The 17297-nt window shown below is 36.1% G+C and overlaps 4 protein-coding genes and 1 long non-coding RNA gene across 7 annotated transcripts; 1 reads left to right on the top strand and 4 right to left on the bottom strand.

Annotated features, from left to right (window-relative positions):
* Positions 1 to 682: 682 nt before the first annotated feature.
* On the top strand, positions 683 to 2903 carry SDH5 (succinate dehydrogenase 5). 2 transcript variants are annotated; one of them, XR_843117.1, is made up of 5 exons: positions 683 to 940; positions 1536 to 1846; positions 1931 to 2116; positions 2545 to 2788; positions 2829 to 2903. XR_843117.1 is itself a non-coding variant. In XM_011031955.1 (4 exons), exons 1-4 carry the CDS (start codon positions 775 to 777, stop codon positions 2599 to 2601), a joined length of 720 nt encoding a protein of 239 aa, XP_011030257.1. In that variant the 5' UTR covers positions 683 to 774; the 3' UTR covers positions 2602 to 2903. The 2 variants fall into 2 exon arrangements, 1 of the variants encoding a protein (XP_011030257.1); XM_011031955.1 differs by having other exon boundaries at positions 2545 to 2903.
* Positions 2904 to 3652: 749 nt separating this feature from the next.
* On the bottom strand, positions 3653 to 4570 carry LOC105129742 (uncharacterized). The gene is made up of 2 exons (XM_011031943.1): positions 4299 to 4570; positions 3653 to 4218 (listed from the first exon to the last, which is right to left on the bottom strand). Exons 1-2 carry the CDS (start codon positions 4464 to 4466, stop codon positions 3757 to 3759), a joined length of 630 nt encoding a protein of 209 aa, XP_011030245.1. The 5' UTR covers positions 4467 to 4570; the 3' UTR covers positions 3653 to 3756.
* Positions 4571 to 6088: 1518 nt separating this feature from the next.
* Positions 6089 to 7707, bottom strand: LOC105129737 (uncharacterized). The gene is made up of 2 exons (XR_843116.1): positions 7083 to 7707; positions 6089 to 6560 (listed from the first exon to the last, which is right to left on the bottom strand). It is a non-coding gene; the product is annotated as an uncharacterized LOC105129737 (long non-coding RNA).
* A 578-nt stretch (positions 7708 to 8285) lies between these two features.
* On the bottom strand, positions 8286 to 10139 carry LOC105129721 (DNAJ heat shock N-terminal domain-containing protein). 2 transcript variants are annotated; one of them, XM_011031923.1, is made up of 3 exons: positions 9963 to 10139; positions 8628 to 9192; positions 8286 to 8558 (listed from the first exon to the last, which is right to left on the bottom strand). In XM_011031923.1, exons 2-3 carry the CDS (start codon positions 9150 to 9152, stop codon positions 8544 to 8546), a joined length of 540 nt encoding a protein of 179 aa, XP_011030225.1. In that variant the 5' UTR covers positions 9153 to 9192; positions 9963 to 10139; the 3' UTR covers positions 8286 to 8543. The 2 variants fall into 2 exon arrangements, with proteins under 2 accessions (XP_011030225.1, XP_011030219.1); XM_011031917.1 differs by having other exon boundaries at positions 8345 to 9192; positions 9963 to 10138.
* Positions 10140 to 10930: 791 nt separating this feature from the next.
* LOC105129719 (uncharacterized) lies at positions 10931 to 15379 on the bottom strand. The gene is made up of 7 exons (XM_011031903.1): positions 14855 to 15379; positions 14672 to 14760; positions 14420 to 14558; positions 12342 to 12440; positions 12068 to 12190; positions 11560 to 11822; positions 10931 to 11478 (listed from the first exon to the last, which is right to left on the bottom strand). The coding sequence occupies exons 1-7, from the start codon at positions 14994 to 14996 to the stop codon at positions 11368 to 11370; spliced, it is 966 nt and encodes a 321-aa protein (XP_011030205.1). The 5' UTR covers positions 14997 to 15379; the 3' UTR covers positions 10931 to 11367.
* Positions 15380 to 17297: the final 1918 nt, after the last annotated feature.

The raw sequence follows: 17297 nt of genomic DNA, 5'->3' as shown, positions 1-17297 counted from the left end.
CGGGGACTGCTACAACATCTTTCCATGAAACTCCTGTAATGGGATCGGTTGAAGGAGGGATAAAATCTTCGGGTCTTGGTCTCTCTACATGGCCATCTTTGTGAAGCCGGAGACGCACTGGTAGCTCAATGACTACTTGTTTGCTTGACTCCATCATTTGGAGAGAGATTGAGAAGAGGCTATGACCAATCTTTGTATTTTTTGAAAACTTGTGTTATACAGTAGAGTTAATTATAAATTAGTCCTCGTAGTTTAGTAAAATTAATTAATTAATTTTACTTTATATTTTCAGATATTATACATTTAATCTTTATATTTTTAAATACATTTATTATTTTCATTTATTACATGTTATTTTTTCGATTACTTGTTATTTTTTATTCTAGAAATAGAAAAGAGTGAAAAAATAAATGAGATACAAAGATCGATCAGAAGGGGAAAACAAAGATATTTTTTTGAAATAAAATACCAAACAAAACATATTCAGGGACTGATTGATAATTGACTACAATATTTTACTATAAATTAGAGGGACTGATTGATAATTGACTCCTAAATGGTAGTTGAGTCTCTCCTCCGCCTCCGGATTGTAAAGTAATTTGATCTGATTAAAGGGCATGATTGTATTCCAAAAATATTTGGGCCCAGCCCATAGGAAACCCAAAAAGTGCCCGAAGTTTCAGTGCTTTTCACATTTTGGCCTTCAAATTTTCCTCTCAACAAAAATTCTCACTGCAAATCACCGAAGAGCTTGATATCAAAAACGAAGAAAAAATGGAGAAGATGGGAGCATTGAGAACTATATACAGGGCAGCCTGCCTTGGATCATCGCGTTCTGCTGCTATTAGTCAAAGCCAGCTCCGTCACCACTTGGCTTCTCGATCTCTTTTCACCGTCTCTGCGCCTTCAGTTTCAACTACTCCCAAACGCATCCCTTGCGGTACTTCTTTTTGCCATCTCTTTTAGATTCCTTTTGAAGTTATGGATTTGTACTTCGTGTTACTGTATTTTATTCTGGGGTTTTCTTTTTGAGGTCGAATTTGATTAGTTTCTGCTTTAATTTTATTGGTTTTTGAGCCTGCTTAGATAAAGGTGTTATCTTTGAAACATCTACTTGTGCAGCCTTGAAGTTCTAACAAGTTGTGTGTGTTGTTTTTCTTCTTTGTTTTTATGTTATTTGCTGATGCACAATTGTGGATTGACAACTTCAAGCAATCACGAATGTTTTGCTAGGGTGTTAAATCATGTTTTTATTGGTTTGTTTTCTTTGGATTTTTTTCCGTGCCATTTTTCCGCGTAGATGTTGGATTGGAAAAGATATGCTTGACACTAGAAGTAATGGGCCTTGACGCGATTAAGAAAAGAAGCTTGCTTTGGGGTTCAAATGCTACCATATCTGTGTTTATGCATCTGGATAGATTGAATGCTGCCGTTATTTTTTTTATGTAGAATACGTTGTGAGATGTGGTGGATTTCTTAGTTTGATAGTTTTGTTTATGCTTTGAACTTGTATTTTGTGTTGCAAACCAACGCAGATTTCAGGTCTCCTTTTGCGATGAGCCTAGGAAGTTCACGATCTTTTAGCGAGGATGTAACTCACTCTCCTGACATTAAAGATCCTGAAATTTTAAATGTTTTCAAGGACTTGATGGCTACAAATTGGGATGAGCTCCCTAATGCAGTTGTCAGTGATGCAAAGAAAGCATTGTCTAAAAACACTGATGACAAGGCTGGCCAGGAGATCCTGAAGAATGTTTTCCGTGCAGCTGAAGCTGTTGAAGAATTTGGTGGTAAGATCATGTCTCTGAAAATGGAACTTGATGACATCATTGGATTGAGTGGCGAGGTAAATTTTTATGGGATTCTCAGGACTTCTTGCTTTCAGCTATCTCAGTAGTTCATGCAGTTTGCTGGCTATATTATCCTGCAGAATGTAAAACCTCTGCCGGAGTTGCATGCTAATGCAATTCGTACTTTTTATCAACGGTATGCTGCCTATTTGGACTCATTTGGGCCTGGTGAAGGTTATTTGAGGAAGAAAGTAGAGACAGAGTTGGGATCGAGGATGATATACTTAAAGATGAGATGCTGCGGCCTTGGTGCTGAGTGGGGGAAGGTACTGAAACTTGTTGCACTTTTTTGAATGCCACAAACTTTGCTGCGTGATCTAGCTGAATTATATTATTGTATGCTAGCAAAACCATGTACTTTACAGCACTTGATCTGTCCATGATCTGCTACAAAATGCATCATATTGGGTATATGTTATAAATATGGCCCAGTTCATCTCACAAAATAAAGATGCACCAAGCATCCAAGATCTTTACAAGTTATATGCAGCTGACCTTTCTTCTTTCTTGACAAATAGCGTATATCTAGCAATAACCTAGTAGTGCTGACCACATAGGACAACCTGGATTTGAAGGTTGGATGGCCACTCGAAGGATGTCCAGCCTTGAGCTTTTTCCTTCTGCATTTGCAGTGATCCTACAAATGATTCAAAGTCAGGTGTCCATCTTCCTAAATTATTAAGTTTTGATGCAGGTTACGGTTCTTGGCACTTCTGGGCTTGCTGGCTCTTATGTTGAGCAAAGAGCTTAGTGTTGCAGTTTGGAAAGATTTGAGCTTTCAGAATTTTGAACCATGTTTTTGAGTAGGTGGAGACAGAATGTGGTATTCCTCTGAAAAAAATCTTCCAAGTTGAAGTTCTTGGTTGTTAAATAATAGCTTATCTATGTTGACAATTTAAAGCTGTTGTTTCCTCCAGTTGTTAAGTTTCGTCTTACAAATTTCCTTCCTTGTGATGGTTATTTACTCTCTCTTTCAAAATAAGGTGCTGTTGCAATGGTTTGGCCATGGGCACGTAAATAAGTGTGAGTTTTTCCCTTGGTTTGAACTTTTAACTGGTTCGATTATCTCTTTAACTGGGTGGCTATAATTTACTCACCGACATGAAGATCAGTGGTGTAAAATGACAAGTGAAGTGGCTGGATGTTGCTTGCTTGACAGCTCTCTACAACGAATATAATTCTTATTGATATAAAACAACTCAGAATCAGATTTTGTTGACAGCATATTTGTGATTGATACTTTTGGACTCAAATCTGTTGTAAAGTTTTTTTCTCCAAGATAGGAATTGATCTAGTTATTATTGGCATGACAACTTTGGTTTTTTCTTCTCGGATTTCTGCAGATGCAGATGAATACGATTGAACTGCCTAGCTCTTCCTTCTGTTAAGAAGAGGGCTGGTTTTTGGGTTTGAGCCATCAGCAAGCTCGCCATGGGGGTATCATTTAAAAGAGAAGATGTTATTTGTTTCTCTTGCTGATAGGTTAGGTAGTTTTTACCAATCTCATAAACTTCGACACAGCGAATGAGAGCATGACTCGTGAGTTAGGCAATCACCAGCTCGTGGTTGAAACTGTGTTTTGTTCCGACCACAATTAGTTAAATATTTAAATGCAGATTTTAGAGATAAATCCTGCTAAAAATTGAGTTCACACCATCGATTTTGCAAAAACAAAAAATTACTGTTTTTCATAGCCTATCTCATTACCAAGTATGCAGAGTGAATTAATTCACTGCATACTAAATTCACTCCACACTCAACACTGTCAAGTGAATTAATAATGTAGAGGGGCATACAGAGGGTTTCTCGTAACCGATATCTTATTATTTACTATTTAATCTTGATTTGCATGCGTGCTTTCCATTACCAACAAGCCCGAAAATAGGATGAAGGATGCTCCCAACTCTTAAGCTATCTTGACAATCCTTGCACTCTTGCGCCAGGACCAAGATTCAGAAGGGGATTTGGGCAAAGGTGGAAGTAACACAGCCTTCCTGCATAGACCAAATGGCCATCCCTGACAGTGACAGCAGAACTCCTGTAGTATCGAACGCTTTGGAAAATCTGGAAACTCAAACCCGTTGAGGCTTGAACATGGAGAGGAGATTGTCTTGGCAGAAACAAATACTTCCCTGCTCAAAGCACTTGAACAACAGGATAAACAACTCCCTACAGAGAAAAATTCCTCTCTTGCATCATCATTTTCATCCTCGCTGCTGTCATCATCCTCCTTTTGTTGAACAGCCTTCGGAGTTACAAACAATTCTCCTGTCATCGGAGAGTATACCCAGGAAAAGCTGTCAGTGAAAACAAAGGGTTTGTGCCTCAACTTCTCCATTGCCCGGCTTCGAATTTCTGAAACAATAATCTGAATAAGGCAAACACTTAGATTAACAAGGAAGATAGGAAGTTAAAACATGAAATTTGTGATTATGAAAACGTGAGTACTTCCTGGTCATCATCAACGTCGGTAGTTAGATGCTCTTCCTCCGGGCCTGGAGTTGAAATCTGTCCACCACAAGCGCTGCAATTCGAAAACACATCCTTTAAAGTTGCAGCAAGGAATTTGCTCTTCTTAGAATGATTTGGTGGCTCTTCATGGTAAAAGACACTCATCCTGGCGAAGACAGTTTGGTTGGATTTCCAACTTTAATGATACGGTACAGAAAATATACACAGCACTAACATTTATAAGTCAAGAGTTTATGTTGATGTCCACATTGACTTGCTCCACTGATAGTGGCCTTGCATCTTCTTGACAATACTGGCTTTCTATCCTTTGGGGTGAAGACTAAGTTAAAAAAGTAGAAAGACATATTAACAAATTAATCACAAATCCCATTAAGTTTCTCGTTGCCATTCGTCTGCTAAAAATCCTTATGGGGACCCTCGATTGTCAATTCATGTGGATGTCTTAAACGAGTGTTAATTGTCTTTCTCGAGAAATCACTTTAAGCAGAAGTTACAGTGAAGAGAGACATGATACCCAACTTTGAATGCTTTTTATTTTATACGACTTGAGAATGGTGCACCGCCGTATAACTTATTAAAGGCAACCAGAAACGTCCTTTCAATTTATTTTAGTGTCACAGAAACTAAGAAGAGAGCATGACCACTGATTTTGATCCCATTTCTGTATTAATTGATTGCTATGTGACTAGACATATAAAATCTAATTAGCTGCTACATGAAAGCAGTTGATATAATATTTATTAATCCCGATCAGGATTGGGATTCATTTCGAAACATGAACATGAGATTTGTTAAGTCAACTCTAATAAAAAAAAATAAAAATTCACAAGTAATATTATTGTAGTTATTTTAATTTTTATTCACAACAATATCATCATTTGGATTAACCCGATAGTTTTAGGCCTTGGATTGGATCAGATCCAATCTAGGTTTTACGCATTCAATCCGTTACAAAATGTTCCTGAAAATATATGGAGTCTGTCTGCAATCTTTATCCACAGCCAGCCCAGAAATAAAACACACTAGGACTAAATCCAGGATAAGCTATTGCTAATCCAAGCTGTTTACTGATAATGACACGTTCATCGCAGGCAACCTAACCAGGCCTAGATTTGTCACTGAGTTGACAGAGCTACAGAATTGATATGTGATCATATCCACTCCATCGAGGGCAACTCATGGCTATGTAAAGAGCAAAGCAGTCCATTATCAAAAAGAAGAAAAAAGAAAAAAGCAAAGCAATTGAGTTGACAAACTGAATAGTAAAATGTAGAGGCTGGCCACCAGCAGAATATCATCGTTACCCTCCAAAGAGCACATTTTACCTACTTTCAGCATGATAAAAATTAAAAATCTGTCTCATGCTGCTACATCTACATCAGAGAAAAAGTTGAGCTAATGTGGGATCATAAGAAGGGCAACCACAAAGCAATAGAGCAAAGTACTTGAATTGACAAACAAAGTTGTAAAATGTATAAACTAGGGTAGATGCCACCAAAAAAAGAAGAAAAGAAAACTGTCATCTTTCAACCTCCACACAAACCATCCGAAACGCACATCTTACCATCTTTTAGCAGTGAATAGAAGGAAAATCCACCTGATGTTGCTACCTACGCCTACATCAGAGATGATTTTCTTTTTGGTGTGATTAAATATTGATGATTGTTCACTCACAAAAAAATCAACTCGGGTTGCATCTGAAAGTTCCAGTAAGACTGGTTCCTTCACTTGCTTACGTTCATTATTAATACTCCTTGCAAAAAAAAAAACATTGAAACATACTCAGACATACAATTTCACTGTGCAAATGAAAACATCTCTACTGAAGGTGGTAGAAAATACATATCTCAACACAAAAGATTTGGGTATAAAGGAATTTTACAACAGACAGCTGCTAGCAATGATACATCACAACAAATATTAAATGATATAGACTCATGACCACGATACAAAACTATACATCCAAATGGATCCATCATTTCATTTAAGTTCCATATACAGAACAATTCCAAAGTTAACTCAATGTCTGATTCTCACGTCGAAACCACTAATAAGCTAAAAGCAAGTGAGAAGAACACGGCACACACTGCATTGATAAAGATCACACTCAACTATTGGAAACGTTGATGGCTCGCTGCAACTCCCATTTCCTCTGTTCTCTACCTCTTGTTCCCACATCACCAAGTAGATTAAGCCAAATAATTGTACGAGAAGTTGGGAAAGCATTCACACAGCAAACTGCTCCAAATACCAAGCTAAGAAAGGAAAAGGCAGTTAGAGAATGTTTCCAAGTGTAAATAGGCACTAGTGATTCAAAACCCATTGGTTTCTAATGCCCACAAAAGTTATTATAGTTAGTTCTTATGAGTTTATTTCGAACTAAAGGAAAGTAAACACAACCTTAACCTCAAAACCAGAAAAATCTTTAGTGTCAAGAACAATTTTGTTCCAAACTGGCCTCCCAAAAAAGGTCATGCAACCTCATCATTTTGACACTCGAAAGTCAAAATTACTTCGCCTTAGCATGACCCCATGTTGTGATTTGTTTCATCTCTTTTATTGCAAAATAAATAATAAATATAAGAAAAAAATAGGGCCAAAAGAGCTGAGCTGACCTCTAAGAGAGAATATTTGAAGCAATAAAACACATGAATTAAGAAGAATTGAAGGAAGAATAGCAGATCAAGACTATTAAAATACTTCACCACCGATCATCAAATTGTAGCAAAATCAAAGGGTATTCAAAGAAGTAAAGCCTACCAAAAATGAAGGAGTCAGGTGGGCAATTTCTGGAGTTGCTGTGAAGTAAGAGAAATAAGAGACTGAAGCTTGGCAACAGCAGAGGTTTTATCAGGAGGACATTTCGAGAGAGAGACGTTCAAATATTGAAGAGCCTCATCAAGTTTCCCTGCAGCCAAGGATGCACAACCTGCCCTGTAAGCCCCATCTGCCATTTTCGCATCGTATTGAGGATTGGCACCTGAATCGGAGCTCATGCTAGTCTTTGATGTGTTGGTGGGTGTTGGTGAGGGAGAGTCTAGAAGTGCAGTGGCGCGGCTGTATTCCAATTTGCTGATAGCAGTGTCGATTTCAGCCATGAGAGTTTCTGGGGTTGATGAGGCCATGCTTCTCACTCCCTCAAATACGCTCCAGTGAGCTCTCCCTTCTCCGGAACACATCGAATGGATTTTGGATCAAATCAATCTGTAAATTTTCATTGCTTGCCGGCTTTATGTTTTCGTCATTTCGTTGGAGTTTCTTGATGGATTGCCTTCTTTGATTGCAACCCATAAGGCCTTATTCTTCGTACAGTGGAGCACAGCCCACAAGGTCAGAATCCAAAGAGGGTGCTCATCCTGTCTTGGATTTGGTTTAAAATTTTACTTCCCTGCTCCAATAGTAAAAGGAGGAGTTTTTTAGGGAGTTTTTAGTGACACTGTTTTTTTCTTTTCTTAATCTTTTTTCAATAAAAAAATGAAAATTTGTTTATTCGTTGAGAACGGAGACACCTTTTTTCATCGAAAAACCAAGAAATTCATGAAGATTAAAACCTTTTTTTATATTAATTTTTTATTTATTTATGATAGTTATCTTAATATTTTATATTGGTGATGATCTAATTATAGAATTTTTATTTTACTTTATTTAAATTAAGAAAAAATCATTTTGTTAAATAAGAAAAATATATATTTTCAATTTATAGCAAAAATTAAATTTGTGACATTAACTAAATATAAAGATACAAAAAAATAATTTTATTCTTTCATCTAGCTAAAAATTACTTGTAGATAACAAAAGTATACTGTTGAAAAACTTATAGAAATACTCTCAAATTTTTTATTGAACTCAACACTAATTTTTCAATTTTCTAGATAGAAAAACATCACATTCAGATTTTCTTTTTCTTGACTTCAATTTTTGTTTCAGAAAATCGAAGCATTACTCTCTATTTCTAAACACTTCTCGTCAATTAGTTTCTTCTCAAGTTTCACCCTTATTGGTATCAGGAGGTGACATCAGCATGCTGCAGAACTTCCACTTTAACTTCTCAGTTAACAAGCGAATGCAATTCATGTCATCAAACATGACCACGTTCCTGTCTGTAAATGTCCACTTCGTCACTTGCACATTCTTTCCTTCTCGAGCATTTAGCTTACAAGGGAACAAAAATGGAGGAATATCATCGAGAGGATTTGAATTTTCCTGTGTTTCTTGCAACAATCATGCAAAATCAGACCAAGGGATGAACCATCAGCCAAAGAATATCTACCGCGAGACATATTACAAATTATCACCGATCGGTACCTTAATGCCTGCATTAATCAAAAGACGAACTTGTAGTGAACAAGAACCACAAGGAAGAACAACTGATGCTGGTAAAGCATCGGGTTTCTCGATTGATATCTGGCTCTCATCCCTCGATAATGTGTATCCCATTTTCTCAAACTCCGATGAATCAATGGAAAAATAATCACCACATTGGCACTGGTAAAACATCTCAAAGATTTCTCCATTGTCTTCAACCATCATTTCCTCTAAACTGATATCTTCTGAAACTTCAGTGTCTTGCCTCAAAGCTCGCAGCTTGCTATCATAAACTGCGCGAGAAATGGAGTTCCCAAGGATTTCCCAAGCCTTCTGCACCTTCATAAATCTATCTTCCGATTCATCTTCAGGATCAGATGCCTGACATGTATTTTGCAATTTATCAGGATGATAATTGAGTATGGCAGATCGGTAGCTTGTCCGGATTTCTACATAACTAGCATCTTCTTTTACAGACAAAACATCATAGTAGGTTTCTCGGGTTGAATTCTTCCAATGAAGCATGGTTCAATACTGCTATTTACGCGATCCAAAATGCTACAAGCTGCAAAGATGATTTAACACGAGTCATCTATTGAGATTCAATGCAAAGAAAAAACACCCAAATACATAACATTAGCAAATTTGTTGGTAATCTCAACATTATTATGGAAAATATTGGGAGGCAGTATATGGATCTAATAAATAAAACCTACTCTGTTAGTAATAGAGCATCTTACTTTAAGAATTCAATCCTCTAGTTTCCAAAGTAGCGGTTAGTAACAGGCTGTTTGAATCTTCTGAATTCAATTCAATTCAAATGGAATTCAGTCTCTTAAGAATAATACAAAAGTAAATCACAGGCCAAACACTCTGACTTACTGCACTAAACTAAGCAGGAGAAATTAATATTAAAACTAGTTTCCCCAGAATCAATATTTTTTAGAGATCTTTGATAGAAATGAAGGTGGCGATGATAAATAAGAAATAAAATGAATTTAATTTAATTTTTTTTCTAAACATATGAATTCAACTTATATATCTATTGAATTCAAGTTGAACACTCTGGTTTCAAAAACAGAAAACAAAAGACCTTGCTCCCTGCAGGTTTTTTTTTAAGAAAATAGTCAAGTCTACTGCTAAAACAACAACATGCTTGAATTCATAACCTTCGGTCTTCTAGTTATTTTTCGGTAAATAAGATTAACAAAAAACAAGAGATTTAATTAATTAAACAATCGAAAATATAAATTGAAGGAAAAATGAAAAACCCTAGCATGTAGAAATAAAAGATACCGATCATGAGAGAAGGCAAAGTGGAGAAAGAACCCGTACCAATTTCTTATGCTCTGATTTGATTTCAAAACCCTGGCCGCCGCTAATCGTCACAGATTGGATTGCTTCTTCTTCGTTGCCTCCATATTTGCACATGAGCGGTTTGAAGCACGACGTCGTTTTCGAGCAGGCAATTTCGTTTTCCACAGTGCGGATGTCGCGGTGGGAATCTGGGAGATTTATAATGGGCTCGGCAGGTTTATTTATTGTTTTGTTTCATTGGTTTAATCCATGTGGGCTAATCCAACTTAAGCTCGGCCCGACAATTTGATGCACTTGAGTATTACATTTCCTCGGTAAGGACTGCCCCAAGAAAACAACTTGGTTATTGGGACAATTATTTTTAATTAAAAAAAGGTTATATTATTTTATAGGATTATATTTTTATATATTTTTTAAAGTATTGACCAGGACTAGATGAATCGAACTACTAAAAATCTAATCAAGTTTTATCAAATAAATATCTCATTCAAATTAACTTAAAACTCAGCCTTGAACCCACTTCTGATTTTATAGAATATTTTTCCCTAAATTCAACAACTATTAAATCCATGTAACCTGCAAATTACTGGTTAAAAAATCACAGCTATTAAATCCATGGAACCTGCTAGTAATTTTATTCAAAGAAAATTCTCTTGAAATTTTAATTATAAAAACATTAAAATTTATAGTTTTTTTTTCAAATTTACCTTTTCAAACCCGTAACTATAAAAAATTATGCAGTGTCGAATGAGTAATCTCCTCGCTCCAAGGTAAGTCCCCCCTGTGAGTTGGACAGCATGAAATGATTCGCAACTATAAACCAAGAAAATGGCAAGATGCACTGCACATGAAGTCCAATCCAGAACCCGCACCCCCCCGGTTGAAGTGAGCCAGTGAGGCCATAGGTGACTAAAAGAAGCAGGGATACGAGACCACAGAGAAACCAGACTCTAATCCATGGCTCCACTCGTGCGTGTACAAGAGGCTAATCCAATAGTACGCGATGGGTTGCAAATTCGCATCCCATTTCAATAACTCAATTTTTCCATCCCTTTTACAAACAACCGAACCAATCTTCTAAGGCTAATGTCCAAAATGGAAGTTGTTGATGTCCAACTGTAAAAGAGGCTGCCTTGCCCGGGCACCGGATCCTAGCTTTCAAATCATCAGCGCCAGGACCATTGCACCCCATGTTACAAAATGGTTCTGGCATTTAAACGAAGGATCATAATCCTCGCCATTTTCTCTTTTCCAAAAAATAAAAGTAGAACAAATAAAATCAAAATTCACCAGATCTGGGTGTAAGGAGTGCCTAATCAAAGATATCAGCAGCGGCAGCTTCACATCTTTTTAGCGCTGTGACAGGACGATAGACTGCAGCTCAAGCAGCTTAACATCGACCTATTTGGGTTGTAACATCCAATCACGCACTAACAACACCAGAAACCCAGGGAACAATCAATGGCGCACTTGGGTGGGAATCTCTAAATGAGTCAGAATACTTATCCTTGAAATTCAGTTTAGGCTTTTCGGCCTGCAATTTCATATAAAAAAACGTCATCATTAGATTCCTGATGAAAATTGGCTCATGATGAAACAGTTAGCTAATTCTTACATGTTTTAGCCAGCACTCCTGATTTTTATGTTGATAGATATCTGGTGAATAGCACCCCGTCTCTGATGGGCAATAGACCCATATGTTGCATTTCTTTTCTCCATGCTTAGCATATTTTGCCTGATCTAAGCAAGCTTGACAGCAGTCAGCTGCACTTTCCTTATGGTGGGTAAGGCCCCATCTAACAGCAACACCACCATAATCAGTATGAAGCTCGGCATGGCATTCGGGTGACAACGGCCTGCCAGGCAGAACCTCTTCCTCTGTAAAAAAAAAAATAATAAAAAGGCAAGCATACATAAACTTGTTTCATCAGTAAATGCCTAAATGGGAGATGAACTTCGTAATGTTTTCTTGTTTCAAATAAAAGGGGAGTTGGGGTGGTAGCTGATATCAGCAGTGGGTTCAAATTGAATGCAGGTTCCAATAAACTTGTTTCTGCTCTGGAGGAGACACTAGCAACATTAAATTATAATTTTTTTACCAAAAGAAACCTCAGTTTAATTACCAGGATCTTCTTCACCCTCAGGCTTATCATTGTGTTCCTGGTGAATTATTTCAGCAGGTACCCAAAGGCCAACGTTTTCTGACAGCACAGCCCAATCAGACTCCAGGGCTCTTTCTAGCATACCTACAGTACATTCAGTCGTAAGAGAAAGGAGCAGGGTCTGGAAAACAAGCATTCATAGTGCTTCCTACAGACAAAAATATGAATGGTCCTTGAGGGCATAAAAGAAATTTAACTGCAATAAAACCACACCCTTCCAAGGACAAAAGCATACCAGCTTCCTGTTTCAGAATAGATGAGTTCAGCCCCCCTGTTCCATGGACCAACTGTTTGACCTCTTGCAGTTTTTCTTTGCGCCAGCTTTCAATGGCATCTGTTTATTAAAAGAAGAGCGGAACAAAGATAAGTGGCAAGATACCAACGTCCACAAGGTCAAAAGTCATAGCTACCATGTTAAATGGCCTATTCATATCCTTGCACATTGCTTAGATGACCCATGGTAGACAAGAAAGTGATCACTTTCTGGAGATAATACTTCTAATGTTGCTAAAAATTGTGAAATGCTGAAAATGAGACCAGAAATACAATTAAAAAGCAGTAATCAAATTCTCAAACAACCAGGACTGGGATGTTATCACCTGAGTAAATTAGTAACTGTTCAAGAAGACGATGCCAGTCCAAAATAACCCAGACAGTACACATAGACCTTCCCGAGGTATGAGGTCACCATATCAAGAGTAGAGAAGTGTTCATCAATGAAAAAATTTATCAACTTCCAAAGAATGCTTTTAGATAAATTCTAAGACGGGGAGATTAAATATGGCATAGATTAAGAAATAGAAGGAAACTTTCACAGCTTTCAGAACAAAGAATGGCTGAAATTTTCCATGCCAAAGATGCTCTCTATCAAATAATATCAGTTAACAAAATGGAAATTCCACATAGTAGCTTCTGAAAAAGCTTCGTTCTTTTAATCCAATTTCCAAGCTAACCATGAAGGTGATAAAATAAAAGGAGGTATAACAGACTATCCCCACAAATATCATGCAGCTCCATTATAGATTCCTTCTTTCTTTATACATGAAATCATAGAGTGCATGATGAGCAAGGTTGCAAACAGAACCTTGAGAACAAGATTCAAAGCATAACATCAACACTAAAATACCACAATATCAATGCATTATCAATTTTTTTATTTGAAATAAATAAAAATGAATCGGATGTTCAGTTTAATTTCATACCAAACAATATCTGATTGATTATGAAAATTTTATAGCTAACAAACAATGTACAGCATTTTATGAGAAGGAGTTTACTTTTCCAGTTGGCTATTTGACGGACACATGAAACAAATTAGCCACAAATTATGTAAGCATTCACAACATAGTAGTTTGGAGCTGAAGTAGGAAAAAAAGAGCTATATGAGGATGCTGGTGATAGCAAAACCAAGGCCATAAATCCTTAAATCATCAAGAAGGGCAGCATGGTAATAATGCAAATAGAGGTCATAAAGCTTGCAATGGTGAGATAAATGCGACATGGAAAAGCTATGGTAGCACCAATTATGATGACAAGTATGAGATCACAGTCAGTAAAAATGTCAGTAGTGGCATGGAGCTAATGATAGAGGTGGTGGGTTCATTGCATGAAGGTGAGTATGGCGCAAGCATCAGGTGCTGGTGATGTTAATATTAGTGCAAAAGGTGGGGAAATTGCAATGTGTCATGAAAGCAAACAAATGTAGCTGTGACTTGATAACATATAGAGAAGAGTTGGAGGTAGATATGGCAAGAAAATTGAAGAAGCAAGCGCATGCGCGGGCGTGCGTCATGGTGATAATGAATTCCATTGAATTCTACACTCCTTATACAACAGTAATAGAATGTGCTTGAAATCAAAATTCAAAACGGCATCCTATTACAGAAAAAGGAATGCCTGCTCTCGTTCATTTTCCAGCATGTGATACAAATATAGGGTAGGGGGGGCATAGGCCCCTGACAAAAACTAAGGTTCAATATATTACATCGCTCATCTTTGGTTCAGTTATACATAATGCAGTCAAGCATAACATGTATAGAAAGAGCAAACAACAAGGATGAAACACCACACTTTATCATTCACCAATCCAGCGAGCGAACACAGAAAAAGAAGAAGAATGTTTTCTATTTCTCTAAGCCTCCCACGACTTAAACCAAATAAGTTGTTCTTTGATGAATAATATACTTAAAATCAGCTGAGCATTCAAGAACCCAACAAACCAAGTGTCCATGCCTATCCTAATTGCATTGACCAATCTTTCATAACATAGGCAATTGTATAACGAAACGACACAGAATTGAAAGATAAACCTACCTCTCTGCTCACTGATATTAGCATTTGCATTCAAGCTTCTCAATCTCTGCAGAATCTCATCAGTTATCCTGGCCGTAACCTGTTTTGGCAATCCAGCCACCATTTCTCCTCTGTTAAATTCCTCCTTGACTTCCTTCACCTTTTCTCAACCAAAAAAAAACTTCATTAAATTAAACTTCCAACATCGAATTAAGGAATCTAAAACTCAAATTAATCACACAATAACTAAAAACCCAAAATAAAAATGCTTACAATTTTAACAAGCTCTAGAGGTTCTTTCGCTCTTCGAATCCGAATTGATTCCTCCATTTTCCTAACCTGATCTGGCGTATACTTTACAACTACAACTCACACAAAAAAAATATATATATATGCACATGTACATATCTCCAAAATTCAAATTTAAAAAGAAGAAGAAGAAGAAGATTTATTTACCTTTGTTGAAATCAATATTGGAGTAAAGATAAAGGGAAGCATAGAGAGACCGAAGAACATAGAGAGCAACAACAATGTTAATAGAACAAACAATGAGTGTGCTTCTCTTATACGAACATCCCCATTTCACTCCTCTTGCCATTTCCTCCTCCTCCTCATCCCACCATAATATCCAATAATTTCTCTCTCAAATTCTTCTTTATTGCATCACACGCATCGATAGATCGCTGTGATGACGAAGGGCGGTGATGAGTCAGTGCTATCGTGCGCTTACTGCCGGGGTGGAGGGCGGTGAGGAGAGTGGATCGGGACTTGATTATGACGAATTAATTTAATTAATGATTGTTGTCTTCTTTGTTTAATTTTAATGACAGGAGAGGGGCTAGTTTTATTAGGTAGCTTGCAAATGAGCTTTGTCTTTGCTGACTCTGGGCGCCCTTGTGGTTAGGTCATCGGCCGAAAGAGGATGCCTGTTGATGCGGTGTAAAATCATGTGTGATTAGCGCGTGATGTTGCTGTTTAAATATCCCTGTCGTGCGTGAAAGAATTTTTTGCATGTGCCCTTTCGTGCGCATAATAAAATTGGTGTGAATTAAGGGCGGGTTATGCCTCCTCCTTTTATCTCCTCCCTGTTTTTATGGACCTGTCTCCGAGAGTATTTGCTAATAAAAAAGCACGTGTATATAGCTTTTGTTTTAAATTATAATAAAAAGTCAATACTATTTTAATAGTTAATATTAACTAGAAAATTTACTATTTTAGTTTGAAAAATTAGAAAAAACTTGGCCTATCCAATGACTTTATCGACCTGAGTCTTAACCGGTCAGGAGTTTATTATCAATTTTTTAATTTTTTAAAAAAATTCAAAACAAGATTAATTTATTAAAAAAAAAATGAAATAATAAATAATAATATTTATAATAATGATTAAGGATAATAGCCGTAATGGACGGCGTAAAACTTGTGATTTGCATAATGAAACTACTAGTGATTTAGCCCTATATATTTTTTACCTTGAAACATCAACCCTTGTTCGTTAACTTCCAAAGCATTAAAAGAAGTTCATGTTTTATTGACTTACTTGGAATATTCATCAACTCCAGTAACTTTGAATTTGTGATTAAATTTATTTTTTATTAAAAAATTTTAAAAATATTTCTTTAAATTATTTTTAATTTTTTAATATATTAATATCAAAAATATTATTTTTAACATGTTTTCAATAAAAAAAATACTTTAAAAATAATCTATCCTGTCTTTTCTCTCTTCAGATGCTCTCCTATCACGAAAAGTAGCCAGGTGCGGCATAGGTGGTCCAAGTTCATGAAGATGCATAAAAATTCCTGACGATATCAATTTTGTCTTTGAAGTTTTTTAAAATTTTAATTGTAGTCCTTTAATTTTTTAATTTTTCATAAAAGTTATGCATTTAGTTACTAAAAATATAAAATATTTGCTCTCCAATTTATAGTTTTTATAATGACACTCTCAATTATAATTTTATGACGGCAATGATAATAACACAAATAACAAGGCTGTGGCATGATCATGATGATTAAAATAATTAGACAGTAATGTAAGTGAATAATTGTTCGTAGAATATTTAATGATACTATAAGAGGTGAGTATATTTTATAGTAAAAATCCAATTATTAAATACTTTACATTAATTAACTTTACTATAAATATTCACAGGGAATTAAAAAAGTCACAAAAACAACACATGTAATTGAGTTCTGGTTCCTCGTGGATCGAGCATCCCAGTTTGCGTGGGTAAGCAACGCCTCTTGCCCCAGTTGGATTGAGTTTTGCCAGGTACTGATTTGAGTGGATAACTGAGCCACGCCCATGCAAGGAGCACGGCCGCTCAACTGCATTGTACGAGTTTTTAACACTGTTTTTATGGAATTGTCTCCAGGAGTATTAAAATAAAAAAAATATTAATATATATTTTTAAATAAAAAATATTTTAAAAAATAACTATAATTATATTTTCAAACACACACTTAGCTCTATTATTAATTAATTAATATTATAAAAAACAATGACACTTTTTCACATCTGGCCATGTTACAATTTAGGCTACAAAAATATATAATCATTAATTTAATTAAATTAGAAAATATCCGTCTTATTGGAGTATTGTTAATTTCCTGTTTTTTTTTTTTAATTTTACTACTTAACTATGTTGATTTTTAAAATCTGTTTAAGTCATTAAAAAACATTAAATTTTATAAAATGAAATTGTTTCTTGTATAACTTGAATGCAAATGTGGGCATAATATCTATAAAAAAAAAATCTCAATTGAGAGTTTTTAAAAATTCAAATATAGAATCTGTTGGGAATTCCGACCGGTGATGTACTGATATTTGCTCATAGAAGGCCAAGCACACTGACACAATATTTAACGTGGTTCGGCAAAACCGCCTACATCCACGGGAG

This window comes from Populus euphratica, unplaced genomic scaffold (assembly GCF_000495115.2).
Source record: "Populus euphratica unplaced genomic scaffold, PopEup_1.0 scaffold2.1, whole genome shotgun sequence".
Taxonomy (NCBI): domain Eukaryota; kingdom Viridiplantae; phylum Streptophyta; class Magnoliopsida; order Malpighiales; family Salicaceae; genus Populus; species Populus euphratica.
The sequence above is the reverse complement of the archived record's forward strand: the minus strand, read 5'-3'. Positions and strand labels throughout refer to the sequence as shown.

What these genes read in the sequence shown, in the direction of transcription:
- LOC105129742 (XM_011031943.1), bottom strand. Translation starts at nt 4,466, where the DNA reads ATGAGTGTCTTTTACCATGAAGAGCCACCAAATCATTCTAAGAAGAGC. An exon ending in ACGTTGATGATGACCAGGAA is followed by an intron (nt 4,219 to 4,298) that starts GTACTCACGTTT and finishes TGCCTTATTCAG; the next exon opens with ATTATTGTTTCAGAAATTCG.
- SDH5 (XM_011031955.1), top strand. Translation starts at nt 775, where the DNA reads ATGGAGAAGATGGGAGCATTGAGAACTATATACAGGGCAGCCTGCCTT. An exon ending in TCCCAAACGCATCCCTTGCG is followed by an intron (nt 941 to 1,535) that starts GTACTTCTTTTT and finishes AAACCAACGCAG; the next exon opens with ATTTCAGGTCTCCTTTTGCG. An exon ending in TTGGTGCTGAGTGGGGGAAG is followed by an intron (nt 2,117 to 2,544) that starts GTACTGAAACTT and finishes GTTTTGATGCAG; the next exon opens with GTTACGGTTCTTGGCACTTC.
- LOC105129719 (XM_011031903.1), bottom strand. Translation starts at nt 14,996, where the DNA reads ATGGCAAGAGGAGTGAAATGGGGATGTTCGTATAAGAGAAGCACACTC. An exon ending in CTCTAGAGCTTGTTAAAATT is followed by an intron (nt 14,559 to 14,671) that starts GTAAGCATTTTT and finishes GGTTGAGAAAAG; the next exon opens with GTGAAGGAAGTCAAGGAGGA. An exon ending in TATTCTGAAACAGGAAGCTG is followed by an intron (nt 12,191 to 12,341) that starts GTATGCTTTTGT and finishes AATGTACTGTAG; the next exon opens with GTATGCTAGAAAGAGCCCTG.
- LOC105129721 (XM_011031917.1), bottom strand. Translation starts at nt 9,152, where the DNA reads ATGCTTCATTGGAAGAATTCAACCCGAGAAACCTACTATGATGTTTTG.